This window comes from Theropithecus gelada, chromosome 16, assembly GCF_003255815.1.
Source record: "Theropithecus gelada isolate Dixy chromosome 16, Tgel_1.0, whole genome shotgun sequence".
Taxonomy (NCBI): Eukaryota; Metazoa; Chordata; class Mammalia; order Primates; family Cercopithecidae; genus Theropithecus; species Theropithecus gelada.
The window spans coordinates 12,219,916-12,240,562 of NC_037684.1; the positions used below are offsets into that span (position 1 = coordinate 12,219,916).

The 20,647-nt window shown below is 36.8% G+C and overlaps 1 protein-coding gene across 6 annotated transcripts in view; it reads left to right on the forward strand.

The window, feature by feature from the left end:
* BCAS3 (BCAS3, microtubule associated cell migration factor) overlaps positions 1-20,647 on the forward strand; it is a 707,187-nt gene that overhangs the window by 48,672 nt on the left and 637,868 nt on the right. For all 6 annotated transcript variants that reach the window (XM_025361460.1, XM_025361463.1, XM_025361464.1 and 3 more), the window contains exon 6: positions 13,738-13,819. In XM_025361460.1, coding sequence (XP_025217245.1) covers positions 13,738-13,819 — 82 coding nt within the window. The remainder of the gene's footprint in view (positions 1-13,737; positions 13,820-20,647) is intronic.

Here is a 20,647-nt window from a genome sequence, read left to right on the forward strand (position 1 = left end):
GGGAGGCGGAAGTTGCAGTGAGCCAAGATCGCGCCACTGCACTCCAGCCTGGCGACAGAGGGAGGCATCATCTCAAAAATAAATAAATAAATAAACAAATAAATAAATAAGACCTGAGCACTGAGCTGTACCAAAATGTATTCTTCAATATGGTATTTTAACACATTTCTATGTGTTAAATATTAATAGCATGCTTTGAGAACAAGAGAGTAAAGGTATATTATGCCGAATAACATTGAGGTAGAATAGTGAGACCAATATAGACTGAATCATTCATTCATCAGTTCATTCAACAAGCATCTCTTTGGATTAACTATCATTTATTGAGTGCCAATTATTACATACTATGAAATATACAACTATACATTTATATATATACAAATATACAAGTTATTTATTGTTGCCTGGTTAAATAAATATGTTATTAACGTTACTTTAAAACCAAACACAGATATAGCATATTTATATAGCTAATAAACATAGTCCATTTTCTTTTCTACTGAACTGTTAGAATCATTGATTTTGTTGATTGGTAAAATTTATAACAGATGATCTGGTGTATTTTTCATATTTTGCATTGTGATAGGACATGATTTTTGGAATAAGACTAAAATGTCCAGGGTCTCAGGTATTGGCTGCTCTTGCTTGCTGTCTTCCTAGAGCAGTTACTAATTCAGAAGACTCTTGACATGAAAGGTATTTTTGACAGAAAGGCAAAATGCACTCAAGATAAACATGAGGCATTCTTTTCCCATCATCTTCTATGTCTAGTGGCCAATTTTAAATACCGTATGTTTGGTTGAGTGTGGTAGCTCATGTCTATATTCCTAGCACTTTAAGAGGCTGAGGTGAGATGATTGCTTGAGCCCAGGAGTTTGAGACCAGTCTGGGCAACTTTGTGAGACCCCCGCCTCTACAAAAAAATTTTAGAAAAGTTAGCTGGGCATGGTGGCATGTACCCGTGGTCCCAGCTATTTGGGAGGCTAAGGTAGGAGAAATGCTTGAGCCCAGGAAGTTGAGGCTGTAGTAAGCATTGATCATTCTACTGCACTCTAGCCTGGGTGACAGAACCAGACCCTGTCTCAAAAAAAAAAAAAAAAAATCAGATTGTTTTCTTATTGTTGAGTTTTAAAAGTTCTTTGTGTAAATTATATAACAGTACTTTATTAGATGTGTCTTTTGCAAATGTTTTCTCAGTTTATGGCTTGGCTTATTCTCTTGACAATGTCTTTTGGAGTGTAGAAGTTTTAAATTTTAACCAAGTCTAGCTTACTTTTTTCTTACATGGATGGTGTTTTTGGTGTATCAAAAAAGTCATCACTATACCCAGTATCATCTAGGTTTTCTCCTTTGTTACTTATTTAGTTTTAGAGACGAAGTCTTGCTCTAATCCCCAGGCTAGAGTTTTGCTCTACTACTCAGGCTTTTATTACCCAGTAACGCGATCCTAGCTCACTACAGCTTTAAACTCTGGGCTCAAGTGGTCCTCCTGCTTTAGCTTCCTGAGTAGCTAGGGCGACAGGTGCACACTACCACACCCAGTTAATTTTTAAATTTTTAGTAGAGATAGAGTCTTGCTATGTTGCCCAGACTGGTCTTGAACTCTTGGCCTCAAGCAGTCCTCCCACTTCAGCCTCCCAAAGTGCTGGGATTACAAGTGTGAACCACTATGCCCAGACTCCTATATTATTTTTTGAGTTTTAGAGTTTCATGTTTCACATTTAGGTCTGTAATCCATTTGGAGTTAATTTTTGTGAAGGGTATAAGGTCTGTATCTACATTCATTTTATTGCATGTAGATGTCCAGTTTTTTCAGCACTATTTGTTGAAAAGACTGTCTTGGCTCTGTTGTATTATCTGTGCTATTACGTCAAAGATCAATTGACTGTATTTACGTAGGTCTATTTGTGAACTCTTTGTTCTGTCCCACTGATCTAATTATCTAGTCTTTCACCAATACTACACTGTTTTGGTTACTGTAGCTTTAAAGTAAGTCTTGAAATCAGACAGCATCAGTGTTCTGACTTTGTTTTCTCCTTCAGTATTTAGTTGTCTATTCTGAATTTTTTACCTCTCCATAGAAACTTTGGAATTGATTTGTTAGTAGCTACAGAATAACTTGCTTTGATTTTGATTGGGACTACATTGAATGTACATTGGGACTACATTGAATGGCTTAATAAGCCATTAAGTGAGGGTAAGTGAGCTACTACATTAAGTGAGCCATTCAACATTTTTTGAATGTTGAACCAGCTTTGCATACTTGGTATGAATTCCACTTGGTTCTTTATTTTATTTTATTTTCAGAGATAGGGTCTCACTTCATCACCCAGGCTGGAGTGCAGTGTTGCAATCATAGCTCACTGTTAACCTCAAACTCCTGGACTCAAGCAGTCCTCCTGCCTTGGCCTCCCAAAGTGCTTGGATTACAGTTGTGAGCCACCGTGCCCAGCCTATAATTCTTACTATACATTGTTGGGTTTGATTTGCTAGTATTTTGTTGAGGATTTTCACATCTATGTTCATGAGAGATATTGATCTGTAGGTTTCTTGTAATTTTTTTTTTTCTTACAGGCGTGTGCCACCATGCCCAGCTAATTTTTTTGTGTTTTTAGTAGCGACAGGGTTTCTCCACGTTGGCCAGGCTGGTCTCACACTTCTGGCTTCAAGTGATCCACCCACCGCAGCCTCCCAAAGTGCTGGGATTACAGGAGTGAGCCACCACACATAACCTAACGTCTTTTTTGTGGTTCTGGTGTTAGAGTAATAGAGGTCTCCTAAAATGATTTAGGAAGCATTCTCTATGCTTGTGTCTTCCAAAGAGATGATAAAGAATTGGTATTATTTCTTTCTTAAATGTATGGTAGAATTCACCAGTGAATTCTTCTGGTCCTGGGTGCTTTCTATTTTGGAAGATTATTAATTGGTCAATTTCTTTAATAGGTGTAGACCTTTTCAGGTTGTCTATTTATTGTTGTGTGCATTTTGGCAGATTGTGTCTTTCAAGGGTTTGGTCCATTTCATCTAGGTTATCAAACTCATGGCATAGAGTTATTTGTAATGTTCCTTTATTATCCTTTTAATGTCCATGGGATCTTTAGTGATCTCCCCTCTTTCCTTCCTTCCCTTCCCTTCCCTTCCCTCCCCTCCCCTCCCCTCCCCTCCCCTTGTCTCCCTTCCCCTCCCCTCCCCTCATCTCCCCTCCCCATTTGTGAGACCAAGTCTCCCTCTGTTGCTGAGGCTGGAGTGCAATGGTGCGATCTTGTCTCATTGCAACCGCTGCCTCCCAGGTTCAAGCGATTCTCTTGCTTCAGACTCCTGAGTAGCTGGGATTACAGGCACGCACCACCACGCCTGGCTGATTTTTGTATTTTTGGTAAAGACAGGGTTTAGCCACGTTGGCCAGGCTGGTCTTGAACTCCTGACCTCACATGATTCACCTGCCTCGGCGTCCCAAAGTGCTGGGATTACAGGCATGAGGCACTGCACTCAGCCTCCCATCTTTCATTTCTAATAGTAGTAGTTTGTGCCTTCTCTGTTTCTTTTTCAATTAGCTTGGCTAGAGTCTTAATTTTATTCATCATTTCAAAGAACCAGTTTTTGGTTTCATTGGTTTTCTCTGTTGATTTTCTGTTTTCAATTTCATTGATTTCTGTTCTATTTTATATTATTTATTTTCTTCCACTTACTTTGGATTCAATTTGCTCTTCTTTTTCTAGCTTTTTAAGGTGGAAGATTAGATTTTTAATTTTAGATCTTTCTTGTTTTCTAATATATTCAGTCAGTGTTACAGATTTCCCTCTATGCACTGCTTTCACTGCATTTCACAAATTTTGATAAATTGTATTTTCATTTTCATTAGTTAAACATATTTAAACATTTCTCTGGAGCTTTCTTCTTTTACCTGTGTGCTATTTAGAATTATGTTGTTTAATCTTCAAATACTTGGTTATTTTTCAGCTATCTTTCTATTTTTAATTTCTACTTTGATAATTCTATTGTGGTCATTGAATGATTTCTGTTCTTTTATTTATTTATTTATTTATTTTTGAGACAGAGTCTCGCTCTGTTGCCCAGGCTGGAGTGCAGTGGCGGGATCTCAGTTTACTGCAAGCTCCGCCTCCCGGGTTTACGCCATTCTCCTGCCTCAGCCTCCCGAGTAGCTGGGACTACAGGCTCCCGTCACCTCGCCCGGCTGGTTTTTTGTATTTTTAATAGAGACGGGGTTTCACCGTGTTAGCCAGGATGGTCTCGATCTTCTGACGTTGTGATCCGCCTGTCTCGGCCTCCCAAAGTGCTGGGATTACAGGCTTGAGCCACCGTGCCCGGCCTCTTCTTTTATTTTTTATTTATTTTATTATATTTTATTTTTTTTGAGGTGGAATCTCACTCTTCTTGCCCAGGCTGGAGTGCAGTGGCGCAACCTTGGCTCACTACAACCCCTGCCTCTTGGGTTCAAGCGATTCTCCTGCCTCAGCCTCCCGAGTAGCTGGGATTACAAGCATGCATCACCACACCTGGCTACTTTTTGCATTTTTAGTAGAGGTGGGGTTTCACCGTGTTGGCCAGGGTGGTCTCAAACTCCTGACCTCAGGTAATCCGCCTGCCTCGGCCTCCCAAAGTGCTGGGATTACAGGCGTCAGCCACTGTGCCCAGCCTGTTCTTTTAAATTTGTTAAGGTGTGTTTTGTGGTCCAGAAGATGCCCTGTCTTAGTGAATGTTCCATGTCTGCCTGAAGAATATTTATTGTATTACTGTTCAGAAGTAGTTTATAGATGTCAATTATATCCAGTTTACCGATGGTGCTGTTCAGTTCAACTATGTCCTTTCGTGCTTTTCTGGCTGCTGGATCTGTTCATTTCAGATAGAGGGGTGTTAGAGTCTTTAATAGTGGATTCATCTCTTTCTCTTTACAATTCTATCAATTTTTGCTTCATGTATTTTGGTGCTGTGTTGTTAGGCACATATGTAGTAAGCACCAATTAAGTCTTCTTGGAGTATTGACCCCTTTATCATTATGTAATATCCCTCTTTTTCCCTGACAACTTTCGTTGCCCTGAAATCTGCTCTTTCTGAAGTTAATGTAACTGTGGTTGCTTTCTTTCAATTAGTGTTAGCATGGTATTTCTTCCTACATCCTGTTACTTTTAATCCCTGTTTTTATATTTAAAGTGGATTTCTTCTATACAACATACAGTTGGGTCTTGTGTTTTAACCCATTTTCACAATCTCTGTTGTTTAACTGACATATTTAGACCATTGATGTTTAACGTGATTATTGATATAGATGGATAAATAACTACCGTATTTGTTCCTATTTGTTGGCCCTTGTTTTTATTTTTATTTTTGTATTTTTAAAATTTTTTTCTAGTGAAAGGGTCTTGATTTTCTGCCCAGGCTGGAGTGCAGTGGCATGAATGTAGCTCACTGTAGCCTCGAACTCCTGGGCTTAATTGATCCTCCTGCCTCAGCCTTCCATGTAGCAAGCCATCATGGTTGGCAAATTTTATTTTTTTATTGTAGCTCTTTTTTTTTTATCTTCCACACTTTTGCTGTCTTTTTAGTTTAATTGAGCATTTTATATGATGTTGTTTCTTACCTTTCTTAGCATATCATTTTTACTACATTTTAAACTTCTTTTAGTGATTGTCCTGGAGTTTGCAATACATTTACAACCAATGCAAGTCCGCTTTCATATAACACTATACTGCTTCATGGGTAGTGCAATACCTAATGTTCACAAACTATTCCTAATTCTCTCTTGTTTCTTGTATCATTGCTGTCATTTATTTCACATATGTATAAGTGCATATATATACACACACAATACCAAACATATATACATACACATACATAATTGAGTACATTGTTGCTATTAATTTGAACAAACTGTTATTTGTAAAAAAATTAATAAGAAAAATAAGTTTTCAGCTGGGCATGGTGGCTCACGCCTATAATCCCAGCACTTTGGGAGGCCGAGGCGGGTGGATCACCTGAGGTCAGGAGTTCGAGACCAGCCTGGTCAATGTGGTGAAACCCTGTCCCTACCAAAACTACAAAAATCAGCCAGGCATAGTGGCAGGTGCCTGTAATACCTGCTACTTAGGAGGCTGTGGCAGGAGAATCACTTGAACTCGGGAGGCAGAGGTTGCAGTGAGCTGAGATTGCGCCATTGTACTCTAGCCTGGGCGGCAAGAGCAAAACTCTGTCTGAAAAAAAATAGGAAAGAAAAATAAGTTTTATTTTACCTTCACTTACTCTTCTCTGATGTTTTTCTTTCCTTACGTAAATGTGAGTTTCTGACCTATATTGTTTCCTTTTTCTCTGCGGAACATCTTTTAACATTTCTTGCAAGGCAGGTCTGCCAACAACAAATTCCCTTGGTTCCTGTTTGTCTGAGAAAGTTTTTGTCTTTTGTTTTTGAAGGGTGATTTTTCAGGATGCAGAATTAGAGGTTACTGTTTTTTTTTTTTTTTTTTTTTCTTTTCACACAGCACTCTAAGTGCTTCATTCTCTTCTTGCTGGCATCGTTTATGAGGAGAAGGCAATGTAATTTTTATCCTTGCTCTTCTATAAGTAGGGATTTTTTCCTCTGGCGTCTTTCAAGATTTTTTCTTTATCTTTGATTTGTTTGAAATTTGAAAATGGTATGCCTTGGTGTAGGGTTTTTTGGGGGCATTTATCCCGCCTGCTATTCTCTGAGCTTACCAGTTCTGATTCTGGTTCTGATGCTTATTTAGTCTCTTCAGATTGTATTGTTTGCTTTTTAGTATGCTTTCTAATTTTTTGTTAAAAGGAAGATATGGTCCATGTGTGGTGGCTCACACCTGTAATTCCAGCAATTTGGGAGGGTGAGGCGGGTGGATCACTGAGGCCAGGAGTTCAAGACCAGCCTGGGCAATATGGTAAAACCTCGTCTCTACAAAAACATACAAAAAAATTCAGCTGGGCATGGTGGTGGGCACTGGTAGTCCCAGCTACTTGAGAAGCTGAGGTGGGAAAATCACTTGAGCCCAGGGGGGCCGAGGTAGCAGTGAGCTGAGATCATGCTACTACACTCCAGCCTGGGTGACAGAGTGAGACCCTGTCTCAAAAAAAAAAAAAAAAAAAAAAAAGGATATGATATATTGGGTAAAAGGAACTATGGTAAATGGGATGTTAGTAACTGAGTGGCAGTGTGTGGGGAGGGAAAGCATTCTACAGTCCTGTGGGTAAGTTTTAGTCCTTTGTTTCTCATTATTTTTTTGAGTGTGTGTGGTGTGTTTTTTAACACCCTCGAGTGAGACAGAAGGGTAAGAGGAGATTGGAGTTGGGTATTTTTCCCCAGGTAGGTTAAACTCTGATATAACCCCAGCAAGTTAGGCTCTCATAAAGTAGTTTCTGTTGAGGGCAGGCTTTGTTAAGAACAGAAAGATCTGGTCTGGCATATTTCAAGATGGTTCCATTTTCACACCCACTGCCAGAGGTTCTAGGGGATTTTTATTCAGTATTGGCTGTTAGGGCCTGGTGGAGCTCCTGGAGGTAAAACACATCAGTGTGAGGGCCCCCAGGTCTGGGTCCCCCTGGAATTTTTACTTTTTACAATTTTTAATTTTTACATTTTACAATGTCTTGTCTACATTGAGCCTCTAGAAATTTGTGAATCACAGTTTATGTGTTCCTACCTTAGTACTGATTCCTGAGAAGGTTCTTGCTTGTGGATTTCTGCCCTGATAAATTGTGATTCTCTGTATCTGCCTGTCTGTCTCTCCAATTTTTGGGGTAGCCGTTTGCTCTATGATGTCATTTTTCTGACGGATGTAAGAAGAGCTGTTCAGCTTTTTACTTGTGGTCAGATCTAAGTGAAGTCTTCTGAGCTCCATGTTTTGGCCTGGAAACTGGAAGTCTGAATTTTTACAAATCAGTGCATTTCAGCTTTGAAGGACATTGTGTTGCTAGAACCTAATCATTGCACCTTAGTTTGAGGGAAGGATTGGTCATTATTGTATTTGGAATTAAGATATGAATTTCATTATTACAAAAAAACTCTACTTATTCCAAGAGCTGCTTAATTGAGTCCTTGAATCTCATTAATATTCTGTACTATCATACCTATCTGTGGTCCTTCAGGACAAAAGTCTTACATCATCTGCCCTCATGGAGGGCCATTATAATAGACTATTTATATAGTTACTTTGAGGCAGCATTACATATCCATTGGAGATAGATTTATTTGTTTCAGTTACCATACATCTGTTGATTTAAATCCATAATTTTTGGACACCTACCAGAATGGCTGACACTAAATATTGGCTAGGATGTGGAGCAGATAGAACTCTTGTACATTGCTGGTGGAAGTGTAAATTGGTACAATCACATTGGAAAACAATTTTGTTAAAATCTACGAAAGATACACATGTGCCTGCCCTAATATACAGAAGTAGTTACTCTACTAGATGTATGTCCAAGAGAAATACATATACATGTTTACTAAAATACATTTGTGAGAATGTTTATATCAGTATTCTTTATTATGTTGTTTTCAAAATGGTAAAACAGTGATTCTCATACAACTGTATAAGGGACAGATATCCTGCATTTTTTAACTCATTGATTAGGGATTTGGGATGTTATTATAGCTGGTTCAAAGGAGAAGGTGAATATCGCAGAGAAGCAATTAGGAATACTGAAATAAATTTTCTAATAGCTACAAGCTTGGTTAATATTCTGTTGGCACTAAAATGTACTGTTTGGAATCTTTTCTACAGAGTGGAATTCACTTGTGTCTCTACCAGACAAAATTCATTTGCATTTCTGTGCGCAAGAATCAATTGCGTTACTATCAGTTTTCGACAGCTCAGAGTATTGTACAGTAGCCCAGTCAAAAACAAAGTGTGGATCCCCTATGGAATCAGATAACCCCAAAGGGTCTGCTAGAGAGCTCTTGGTAATCCATAGTAAAAACACACAGAACACAAAGTAATCTGTTCAGCATTTCAAAATCTTTCACAATTTTCCTTGACATCTTTTTTTTTTTTTTTTGAGACTGAGTCTTGCTCTGTTGCCTAGGCTGGAGTGCAATGGTACAATCTCAGCTCACTGCAACCTCTGCCTCCTGGGTTCAAGCAATCCTCCGACCTCAGCCTCCTGAGTAGCTGGACTACAGGTGTGTGCCACCTTGCCTGGCTAATTTTTGTATTTTTAGTAGAGACGGCTTTTCACCATGTTGGCCAGGCTGGTCTTGAACTCATGACCTCAGGTGATCCACCCACCTTGGCCTCCCAAAGTGCTGGGATTATAGGCATGAGCTACTGTGCCTGACTTCCTTGACATCTTACGAGCTAAAAACTAGAAGTAAAAAAGTAAAAACAACTCAGAGGTCCATGAACAGTACAATGGATAAAATTATAATATTTTCGGCCAGGCACAGTCATGCCTGTAATCCCAGCACTTTGGGAGGCCAAGGCGGGCGGATCAGAAGGTCAGGAGATCGAGACCATCCTGGCTAACATGGTGAAACCCCATCTCTACTAAAAATGCAAAAAATTATCCGGGCATGGTGGTGGGCGCCTGTAGTCCCAGCTACTTGGGAGGCTGAGGCATGAGAATGGCGTGAACCCAGGAGCAGAGCTTGCAGTGAGCTGAGATCACACCTCTGCACTCCAGCCTGGGCGACAGCAAGACTCCGTCTCAAAAAAAAAATTTATAATATTTTCATACAATGGAAATCTATATAGCAATAGGAATAAAACTACGATTCCGTGCAACAACATGAATTAATTTCATAAGCATAGTAATGTGTGAAAGAAGCCATTCCCAAGGGTACATATTGTGGGAACCCATTTACATTAAAATGAACAAGTAGAACTTAAAGTAATAGAAATCAGTTATGAGTTGGGATTATGACTGAAAAGAGATGTAGCAGGACCTTCTGAGTATCCGTAATATTTTGTTTCTTGATGTCTCTTGGTTCAGAGGTGTATTAACATTTCAAATTCATATTATACATATACTTAGGATGTGTGTATTTTTTCTATGTTTGTTACCTTTTGATAAAGTTTGCTAAAAAAAATATCATTTGCAGATCACAAACATCCATTTAACCAGTATCTATAGGGAAAAGTGGGGATGTGAATGTTTACTCTTGTCCTAATAATGCAGCATTATAAAGCAGTATTTTTATTGTCTTTGGTATTTGAATTTTCTATATTATAGTTAGATAGTCTATGAAAAGTCATCAGAAGTTTAGAAGTAAGTTTGATTCTGAGGGCAAGAAAACCTTCATTTGGTTTTAGAATTCTCTAAAAACACTTCTACAGCTCTCTCAGAACTTGTATAGCCTTTTCTGTGTATATATTATTGTCTTAGCTGTTGTAATTTCCTTTTGCCTTAGATTGAGTTGTGAGATTCTAAACTTGTACTACCCCCACCCCTTTTTTGGTTTGGTATGTAATTTGCATATTTTCACCATGCGAAAGCTATTTTCTATGGTTGGAAAAGATTTTTTTTTCCTACAGTGTGAACAAATCATTCTTTGTTCTCCTTATTGTGCCTCCAAACTGGTACGTCCGGTTTATGCCCCAAACAACAAAAGTCTGTCATCAGAAATTAAAATGCCAGTAAGAACAAAGGCAGAGACCATGAGGAGCTCTTGGAGAGGCTTTCTCCCTGTTTGCTCCTCTCCCCAAGTTACCACAGTTGCCAGGAAGCTGGAATACTGCTTGGTACTCGCCTTCCTCGTAGTTCTACTCTTGTATTTATTGCTATTGTTGGTTTAAAAGTGAACTTACAGTTTAGTATACGTCTTTTCAGGATCTATAAAATCCTTATCTTTGAGATTCCTTGCCATTTTTAATGAGGTCTCTTCTTAAAACCTAAAAAATCACTCTTGACAGCCTATAAAAAAAATCAGTTTTGGCACTTATTTGAAGGGAAAATTATCAGTGAACATAATGTATAAAATTATTATTCAGAAAGATAGCTAAAGCAGAATCTGTAAAGACTAACCATCCTCTGTGTGTCCTTTCTGAAATGTATGCATCATATATGTAAAAACTTTGTTGACACTGTTTCTGTTCTGAAATGGTACTCTAATGTAGAATTCCCACAGACTATTTGGAGAGTTCTCTCCTCGAGGAAGTTTGACATTTTGTGATTCACATAGGATAGTTTAGAATTATGTTTCTAATTTCAGTAGGTTGTACAATCCTGATTTTAATATATTCAGAAATATCTATAAATGTGACACAATGTTTCCTCTGCTCCCCCCAACCCCCACCCCCGAGTTATAATTAAACACAGATCCTGGGACCTTAGAGGTAATGAAGAATGGACAGTGAATGTGAGGATGCATTTTATAATCAGTCCAAATGTTTTTTCTCCCCCTCACCTGTTGCCTTATGTGTAAGGAGGGATTTAAGGTAGAAGCTTAGAATGGGGCATTTAGGTTTGTTTTCAAAGCTGTTTTGCTGAAAAGTATTGTGTATTCAGGTTTCAAAATGTTTTTTGATGTCAAAATATGTATTATGTATATGTCAAAATGTGTATTAAATACAGTGATAGCAAACTTTTATCGTATTGTGAGTATGCTAAGACAGATTTGTTTTATTCTTTTTTTTGAATAATAGAGTATAGCAGCTCCTTTAAATATGGTTACACTTCTTTAACATAAAGATTTTATTTGATAGGACCAAAAGCTAAATACTAGAACTCTGGCATATGGAAATAATAGTATAGAGTGGTGGATTTTGTTTTAGAATAATATCATTTATTGTAAGTGTAAAATGAGAAGTATTTTTCTTTACTTGAAATACAATTTCAATGTAAGTTCTGTGGTATTATTTTAAAATATATTGTTTATTTTATTAATAGAAATCGCACGTATATTGGGTAACACTTCTCTGTTACAATAATTTATTTTTAAAATGTAAATGGCTTGGCAGTGTTTTTATTCTTTTGGCTATTGTTAAAATTTTAAAAGGTAGGTGGAAATAGCCAATAACAAATCTGTAATATAATTAGATTACATTAGTGTTACACTTTTTAGCATACATATACTTAAAATAAAAAAGACTGTAATTTTTAGATTTCAGAGAATGTGTGATACTACATTGCAGGCAAGTTGAACAAATAACCTTTTAAGACTTTTTCTAAATTTTAAACTTTGTTCTATAATAATAAAATGTGGACTATAATGGCCGTGGTTTTTATTCTGAAAATTAAAAGTTACAAAGGAATTTGTAGAGTAAATAAGTTCTTACAGTTTGGTATAATGCATTTATAGCTTTCATGTGTTTCATTGGTGATAGGTGGTGCTGTTGTTGCACAGTTAGTCCTCACATTCTTCACATCTGCATCCCAAGTGCTACAGAAGGATTTCTTGCTAATAAATAATTTGTAGTAATTATCATAAGCAAAATGAATATGATGGTTATTTAGGCATTATCACAACTTAACATTTATAAGAAACAAAAATATTTATAGTTTGCAGCTCTTAAATTCAGATAGAAGCTGAAAAATCTAAAAAAGTAGTTACTCTAAAAGAGAGCTCTGTAGATTTATAGTAATATTGTAAGATTTATACACTTCTAATTTTATAATGTATACATCTTTGATATTTTAAACTGCTTGTATGGCAGGCCTGTTTTAAAAAAAATACCATCAGTATGTTTCCTCTGTTGAATTTATATCTTTATTACATTGGTTGTAAGTTCTTTTGTATCTTGAACTAGTTTTATAATGGTTGCCATTTTCTCTGATATTGCATATTTCATCAAACACTAGGCAATTATGAAAATGGTTTGAGAAGTACAGTACCATGTAGAGTAATTTAATCTCTCTCCCTTCCCCATCTCCCCCAAAGATAAACTCAGAGTTCTGTCAGTTGAGATGGAAATAGGAAAGCTATTCTTAACTATAATTTAATCTGCTCAGTGCTTCAATCAGCAGTTTGAAAAGCAGTTGTTTTCCCACTTGACACATATTACCATACTCCTTTACCTTTTGTTCTTCTTTTAAAAAAATTTTTATCCCCCACAAAATGTCCTGAACATACCCTTTATCTTTTGAATTAATAGAATGAATGACTCAAATTGCTTGGATATTCATAGTGTTTGAGCTATGTTTATATTTAAGTGTATAATAAAAATGATGACTTTAAAAAGTTGTGTATATATAGAATTTTTTGTTCACAGAATATTGAAATTAGAAGTATCCTGGGGGCTTCTTTAGCAGCTTTTCCTTTTCATTTTATGATTGTGAAAGAATATAGGCTTATTGAGGTTACATGATTTACTCAATGTTAACAGACAATTAGTTGCCTAACCGTAAGTATACCTAAATTATTCACATTTCACTTAAGTGAATATGTATTGCTTTTTCTCATTTACAACATATTTGTTAAAGTTGCTACAATATTTAAGGTGAGATTTTCAGAGTAGTATTACAGTTTTGTTCTCAAAAGAGAAGGCAGTTGTGCAGGAACTGTACAGATTTCTAATGGTTTAATAAGATAAAAAATATAGACTTCCAGAACAGACCCTTTTTTTCTGTTCATATCAAGTGTGTGCTCTTACAGTTTTCTAAAATTACTTCCAGTGATGTGACCAACAATCGTGTATGAGCAACAATAAATGTGTGTGGATGTAATATATATTTCACACAAAATATTGTCATCAAATTTGAAAGATCTTGTTTTTATATAATACTGTTGTGACCTTCATTTTCCCACTGAAATATTTTCTTTCTTCTCTCATGCAGATCAGTGGGGAAGCACAAGAGCTCTTCTCTGTTCGACATGGCCCAATTCGAGCGGCTAGAATCTTGCCTGCTCCACAGTTTGGTGAGTGTAGTCCTTAAGAAGAAAATCATTCAGAAAAGAGTTTCTCTTTTGTTGGTCTTGGACTACAGACAGCAAGAATGATAACTAAAGTCTGTTTTCCTCCAAGTGTCCATTCCCCTTCCCCACCTCCCCCAAAGATAAACTTAGTTCTGTCAGTTGAGATGGAAATAGGTAATCTTAACCAATTCAATATGGCCATTCACTTTCTGCTGTGGTTTTGATTTATCTTCATCCTCTTTGATCTCGATTTAGCCTCTGCCTTTGCTGGCTCTTTCTTGAAGTCCTTTTCTCTCTTGGTTTTCATGGCATCCTTCTTCCCATATCCCTTCCTGGCTGACTGTGCCGCCTTTGTTATGTTTCTGGCTTAGCTTTCTTCTGTGGGTATTCCTCAAGTCTCTGTTGTTCTCCTGCCTTTGCCCTCCTTCTCAGTTATACTTATGCCGTGGAGAGCTTGGTTTTCACTTTTATCTGGGTTGTAGATGACTCTGCTGTCTGCATCTACAGCTATGTCAGAAGTGGAGTTTTGGGCTTTTAAGCTTGCAATTCTGCTGTAATAGAGAATACTTCTTAATGTTGTGTTTAAATAGTATATATGTTTTGTATTTATTAAAAAAATTCAAATATATGTTTGTATTAAACCTGCTTTTAGATGGCTAAATAACTCCTGACTCCTTAATACTTTGAGTTTTCCAAAGGTATTATTCTCTCATTACATTTCCTGTGTTCACTCAAGAATATTTTTGCATGTGCACTGAAAACATAATCATAATAATCATGTTTGGATACTTTAAAATCTTTTTAAAAATAGGATATTAAGATATTTTAATTCTATTATATTTTAAAAAGTTACCTGAAGTGAAAAAAGTCTTATAAGACTTCTTGTAGCAGCTAATTCTCTAAATTTGTGAGATTGATGTTTTCGAAGACTTACGACATTGTGATTGTGCGTAAAGAATATAGGGATTAATTTAGCAACTAAATCTGCCTAAATGAAATGAGGAGGGTGGAGGAAACAAGGCAACAGTGTCTTGCAGTCACGTGTAGATTTTCTCCCTTGCTATTCAACTCTATGGCATATTCTGATTTCAGCTCTTTCGCTGTCTGTTTCTCACACAGTTGATCATGCTCTCTCTTGCTCTCTCATGCCATGTCACTCTCTCTTTTGTTCTGTTTTTTGTTGCATTTGTAATTTGGTGAAATATTTTGACAATGAAGATTCTAGACCATCCTTTTCTAGAAAGTTTTTGGAATAGCCAGCTTTCTCTTTGGATGGTTGGAATCAAGGAGGACTTTATTACTAAAGGACTCTGCTCTGTTTCTTTGTGGGTAATTCACAGATGCAGACTTTTCCCTCTTCTTGTTATTTGTGAAGTTATTTTGTTTATGAGTATTATCAATGTTCATCTTTTCTGAACTTTTAAGGCAGAAATATGTCATGAAAATATCTAATTAATATTGCTAATATTTTCTTTAGAAGTATATTTAATTTACTTTTTTAAAAAAGATTTCTTCCTTTACTATAATGTACTTATTTAAAAATATATTGTTAGATTTAAAATATGATTTTACATGGGTAAGTTTTCTGTTATGAGTTAAGCAAATTACTTGTGTAGCTTTTATTGTATTTGATTAATTTTTTAGATTTTTGAAAAAGACTAGTCAAGTGCAGTAGTGAGAAGGGGGGAAAAAGTAGAACGAGGAGTTTCATCCGTAACTGACTGTAAACAATCAAGAACTCACTACCTTCAGAGCAGCCTTTTAGATTTTTTCCCCCAAAGTCATACGTGCAAATGATCACATAAAACTTGTAATGGAAAAGAGTAATACCCACTTTTCTCTTTTACCCATTTTGCTTTAATTTGTTGTGGTGGAATATGTAGCTTTCTGAAAAAGGATGTGTGGGAGGTATTGTCTGTCTTTATTCTTCCTTCACTCTTGATTGATTATTTGGCTGGATAACAAATACATGTTTATAAGAAAGTTACTTCAGAATTTCAAAGGCATTGGTGTAACATTATGTTGAAGAGTCTAAGGCCATTTTGATACCTTTTTCTTTGTGGCTTGTTTTACTTTCCGGAAATTTATACAATGTTGGCTTTGTTCCCGATGTTCTGAAACTTTGCAGCCTTGTGTCTTAATTCACACATTTTCTTGGACCCTTTTAATTTGAAAATGCAAGTCTGGTATTTTGACGAAATGGCTTCAGTTTTTGTTGTTGATTTCTTCCATTAAGTTTTCATTGTTCACTCTTTCTATAACTTGTATTATCTGGATGTTAAATCCCTTGTACTGGTTAATTTTTTAAAATTAATTTCTTATTCTTTTTTTGAGATAGTTCCAGTGTGGCTTACTAATACTTCTCTTGAAAAATTATTTTCTGCTGTTATGTTTTTCTTACCCTATACCTCTCATATCTAATACCTTCCTCCCTTCTTTCTTCTTTGCCTCCCTTTCTTCTTTCTTGGTATACTTTACATATGAATAGGTAGCAAATAGAATCCAATGACATATAAAAATAATTAAACATCAGGACAAAGTAAGATTTATTCCAGGAATACAATGTTGGCTAACATTTGAAAATTAATGGGCTGGGCTTGGTGGCTCACACCTGTAATCCCAGCACTTTGGGAGGCTGAGGCAGGTGGATCATGAAGTCAGGAGTTCGAGACCAGCATGGCCAACATAGTGAAACCTCGTCTCTACTGAAAATACAGAAAATTAGCCAAACATGGTGGCTGGCGCCTGTCTGTAATCCCCGCTACTTGGGAGGGTGAAGCAGGAGAACTGTTTGAACTCAGGAGGTGGAGGTTGTAGTGAGCTGAGATAGCACCATTGCATTCCAGTCAGGGTGACAGTATGAGACTCCATCTCAAAAAAAAAAAAAAAAAGGAAATCCATGTAATTTACTGTATTAGAGTGAAGAAGAAAACCTGTATGATCATCTCAATAGAAGTAGGAAAAAAACTTTGCCAAATCTCAGTAGCCATTTATGATTAAAAAAAATTTAGCAACCTAGGAATAGAAAAAAGTTCTGAATATGATAAAAGTTATCTATTTTAAAAATGTATACCAAGCGTCATACTCAATGTTGGTGTATTGAATGCTTTCTTGCTGAGTTCAGGATGACTTCTGTCACCACTTCTATTTATTGTAGTTCCTAGCCATTACAATAAGGCAAGAAAAACAAAAAAGGCATAAAGATTAGAAAGAAGGATATGAAAGTGTCTTTATTCATCGATAACATGATTGTGTACATAGAAAATGCAATAGAACCAACAAATGGTTAGAATTAATCAGTGAATTTAGCAGAGCTGCTGCATACAAGGTTCTATAAATCTTTTGTGAACTGAATCCCTTCCTGTGCATTTTTCCAGCATCACGTTCTGCCATCTTTACCCTGTCCCCCTCACTAGTCATTACAACAACATTCCCTTGTGGTAGTTGTACTGAATTTCTTTTATTTCCTCAAAAGATCCATCCTCCTGCTTTCCGGTCTGCATTTGTTATTTCCTCTTCTAGAATACTCATGTCCTTCTAACCCTTCTTGCTCCTTCTCCACTGTCAGTAGTGCGTGCTCCCATAGGACTTAATGTTCTTCAATTGTTCATTTGCCTCTTGTTTGCTACATTTGCAGACTGTTTTTATGTATTCAGTGTCTCACAGAGTGCTTTATACAAGGTATTAATAAATACTTGTTGAATGTTGCTGGATTGTATAATACTTTGCAAGTGAAGACCTGGAAGAAAAAGTGAGTTCTCTTTCTAAAGATATTTCTGTAGAAAGTCTGTCCCCTAACTAAAAGTGAGAAACTGAAGGATTTGGGTGTCTTCGTATCCCAGAGAAGACCATCTTTGTATTTAATGGGCATTTACTCATGTCAACATAGCTTATGCATCCCTGCTTCTTCATGGCCACTATCAATAATAATTGATTATTTTCTTAATGAACCTAGATCTGCCTTAGGATTTTTTTCAATACGATATTCCAGAAAGCTATGAATAATTACTTGGTATTATCTCAGATAAAAACTGTTACTAATTATCTTTCAAATCTGTCCTTCTAGAATTAATTCCAAGTAATAAATTTTTCTTATTCATTACTTTAAGTAGCCATTTTGGCTTTTAGTACCTCACTTTTGTAATAAAATATATCAGTATGTATATTTTAATATACAAGTAAAAAAGAGACTTTCACTTCCTTTAATATGTTTTTAATTTCTTTCTTTTTTTTTTTTGGGATGGAGTTTCACTTTTGTTGCCCAGGCTGGAGTGCAATGGCGCAATCTTGACTCACCACAACCTCCGTCTTCTGGGTTCAAGTGATTCTCCTGCTTCAGCCTCCCAATTAGCTGGGATAACAGGCATGCACCACCACGCCCGGCTAGCTTTTGTAATTTTAGTAGAGACAGGGTTTCTCTATATTTGTTAGGCTGGTCTCGAACTCCTGACCTCGGGTGATCCACTCGCCTCGGCCTCCCAAAGTGCTGGGATTACAGGCATGAGCCACTGTGCCCAGCCTGTTTTTAATTTCTAAAAGTAAGGACCATGTAATTCTAACCACTGACAATACTGATTATTTAAAAAAATGAAGTAATACTGAAATGTGGGAAGTGAAAATTAATGTGAGTCTATGTTAGCAAAGGTAAACCTGACTGCTTCTTCCTTTTCATCCTTCTTCAGATATTGAGCGTGTACTGAAGGCCCATATTAACAGTATATATTTCTAGTTTTTTTCCCCTTAACTATTCACACATGCATAACACTAACTTATATAATTATGTCCCAGGACTGATTCAGGTTCTTTATATGTATTACATGTATTGGCTGAAGGGTGTGTGTGTGTATAATATTTTTCATAACGATATATAGTGAACATTGTTTTATTTCAGAACTTAGGTATTTATTTTATTATTGCTAAAAATTAACATTGATATTGTATGGGCATTTTAATTGTTTTTTTCCTATTGGTTATATTATTACTTCCATATATGTACATTTAAAAAAAAACAAGGAATTTTTTTTTAAGGATAACTCCTAATGGGGAATTGCTCAAAGGATCTGTATATTTCTTTCTTTCTTTTTTTTTTTTTTGAGACAGAGTCTCACTCTGTTGCCTAGGCTGGAGTGCAGTGGCGCGATCTTGGCTCACTGCAAGCTCCACCTCCCGGGTTCACGCCATTCTCCTGCCTCAGCCTCCCAAGTAGCTGGGACTAAAGGCGCCTGCCACGACACCCGGCTAATTTTTTGTATTTTCAGAAGAGACGGGGTTTCACCATGTTAGCCAGGATGGTCTTGATCTCCTGACTGTGTGATCCACCCATCTTGGCCTTGTGTATTTCAATTTTGATGCATGCTGTAAAATTTCCTCTTAGAGACAGTCTACCAACATTTATACATGAGAATCCCATTTCTCCTTATTCTCTCCTATACTGGCTATTATGAATCTTTTCAATCGTTGCCTGTCTGGATGGTAGAAAATCCTATTCATATGTAACTTAAAAATTTTTATTTTTGGAGACAGTCTCACTTTTTGGCCTGGGCTGGAATGCAGTGGTGTGATCCTAGCTCACTGAAGCCTGAAACTCCTAGGCTCAAGCAATCCTCCCACCACAGCCTCCTGAATAGCTAGGACTACAGGCACACGTCAACATGCCTGACTAATTTTTAAATTTTTTGTAGAGATGAGGTCTTGCCATGTTGCCCAGGCTAGTCTTGAACCCCTGGCCTCAAACAATTCTCCCATCTCAGCCTCCCAGTGCTGGGATTATAGATGTGACCCACTGTACCCATATGTAATTTTTTGATCCTTGATTACTAGGGAGGATAGAAAATCCTCATATTTTTGCTATTTATATTCATTAATATCATACTTGTTTATATTCTTTCTCATTGATTTGAGCCCTTTACTAGGTTATTATTAATCTTTAGTTTCATACTAAGAAAATCCTTCTGTATTTTACTATGCCTAACTTTAAATCATGACTTTTCTTGAAAGTTTAATTAAAATTTTATTTTGTTATTGTTATTTGTCTTCTTATTTTATTTATTTATTTATTTATTTATTTATTTATTTATTTATTTAGAGATGGAGCCTCGCTCTGTCACCCAGGCTGGGGTTCAGTGGCGCAATCTCCACTCACTGCAGGCTCTGCCTCCCGGGTTTACGCCATTCTCCTGCCTCAGCCTCCTGAGTAGCTGGGACTACAGGCGCCCACCACCACGCTGAGCTAATTTTTTGTATTTTCAGTAGAGACAGGGTTTCACCTTGTTAGCCAGGATGGTCTCAATCTCCTGACCTTGTGATATGCCTGCCTTGGCCTCCCAAAGCGCTGGGATTAGAGACGTGAGCCACCGCGCCCAGCCTCGTCTTCTTATTTTATTACATTTTCCATATTGTTCATGGTCAGGAAGTAGTTCTTCTTTGCCAGTCTCTGATTTTCATAGATTTTGCACAAAATTTCTGTTTTATTATGGAGTTTCTCTTACTATAATGTTATCTTTTGGGAATGACAGGAGCTGTGTTTTTCTAATATTTGCATTCTATGCAATGACTTGCATAATAATATGTGCCATCGAAGGGGTACCCCATAATGAATTTATTCAATATTTTATAGAGAATAATCTAGAATGCTACTTTTTATAGTGTTGTTCCTAAATTATCAATTTATGATCAAATGATGTATTTTATTTTATTTATTTTATTTTGAGACAGGGTCTGTCTCTCTCTTGCCCAAGCTGGAGTGCAGTGGCACAATCATTTCTCACTGCAGCCCTTGACCTCCTGGGCTCAGGTGATCCTCCTGCCTTAGCCTCCCAAAGCACTGGGATT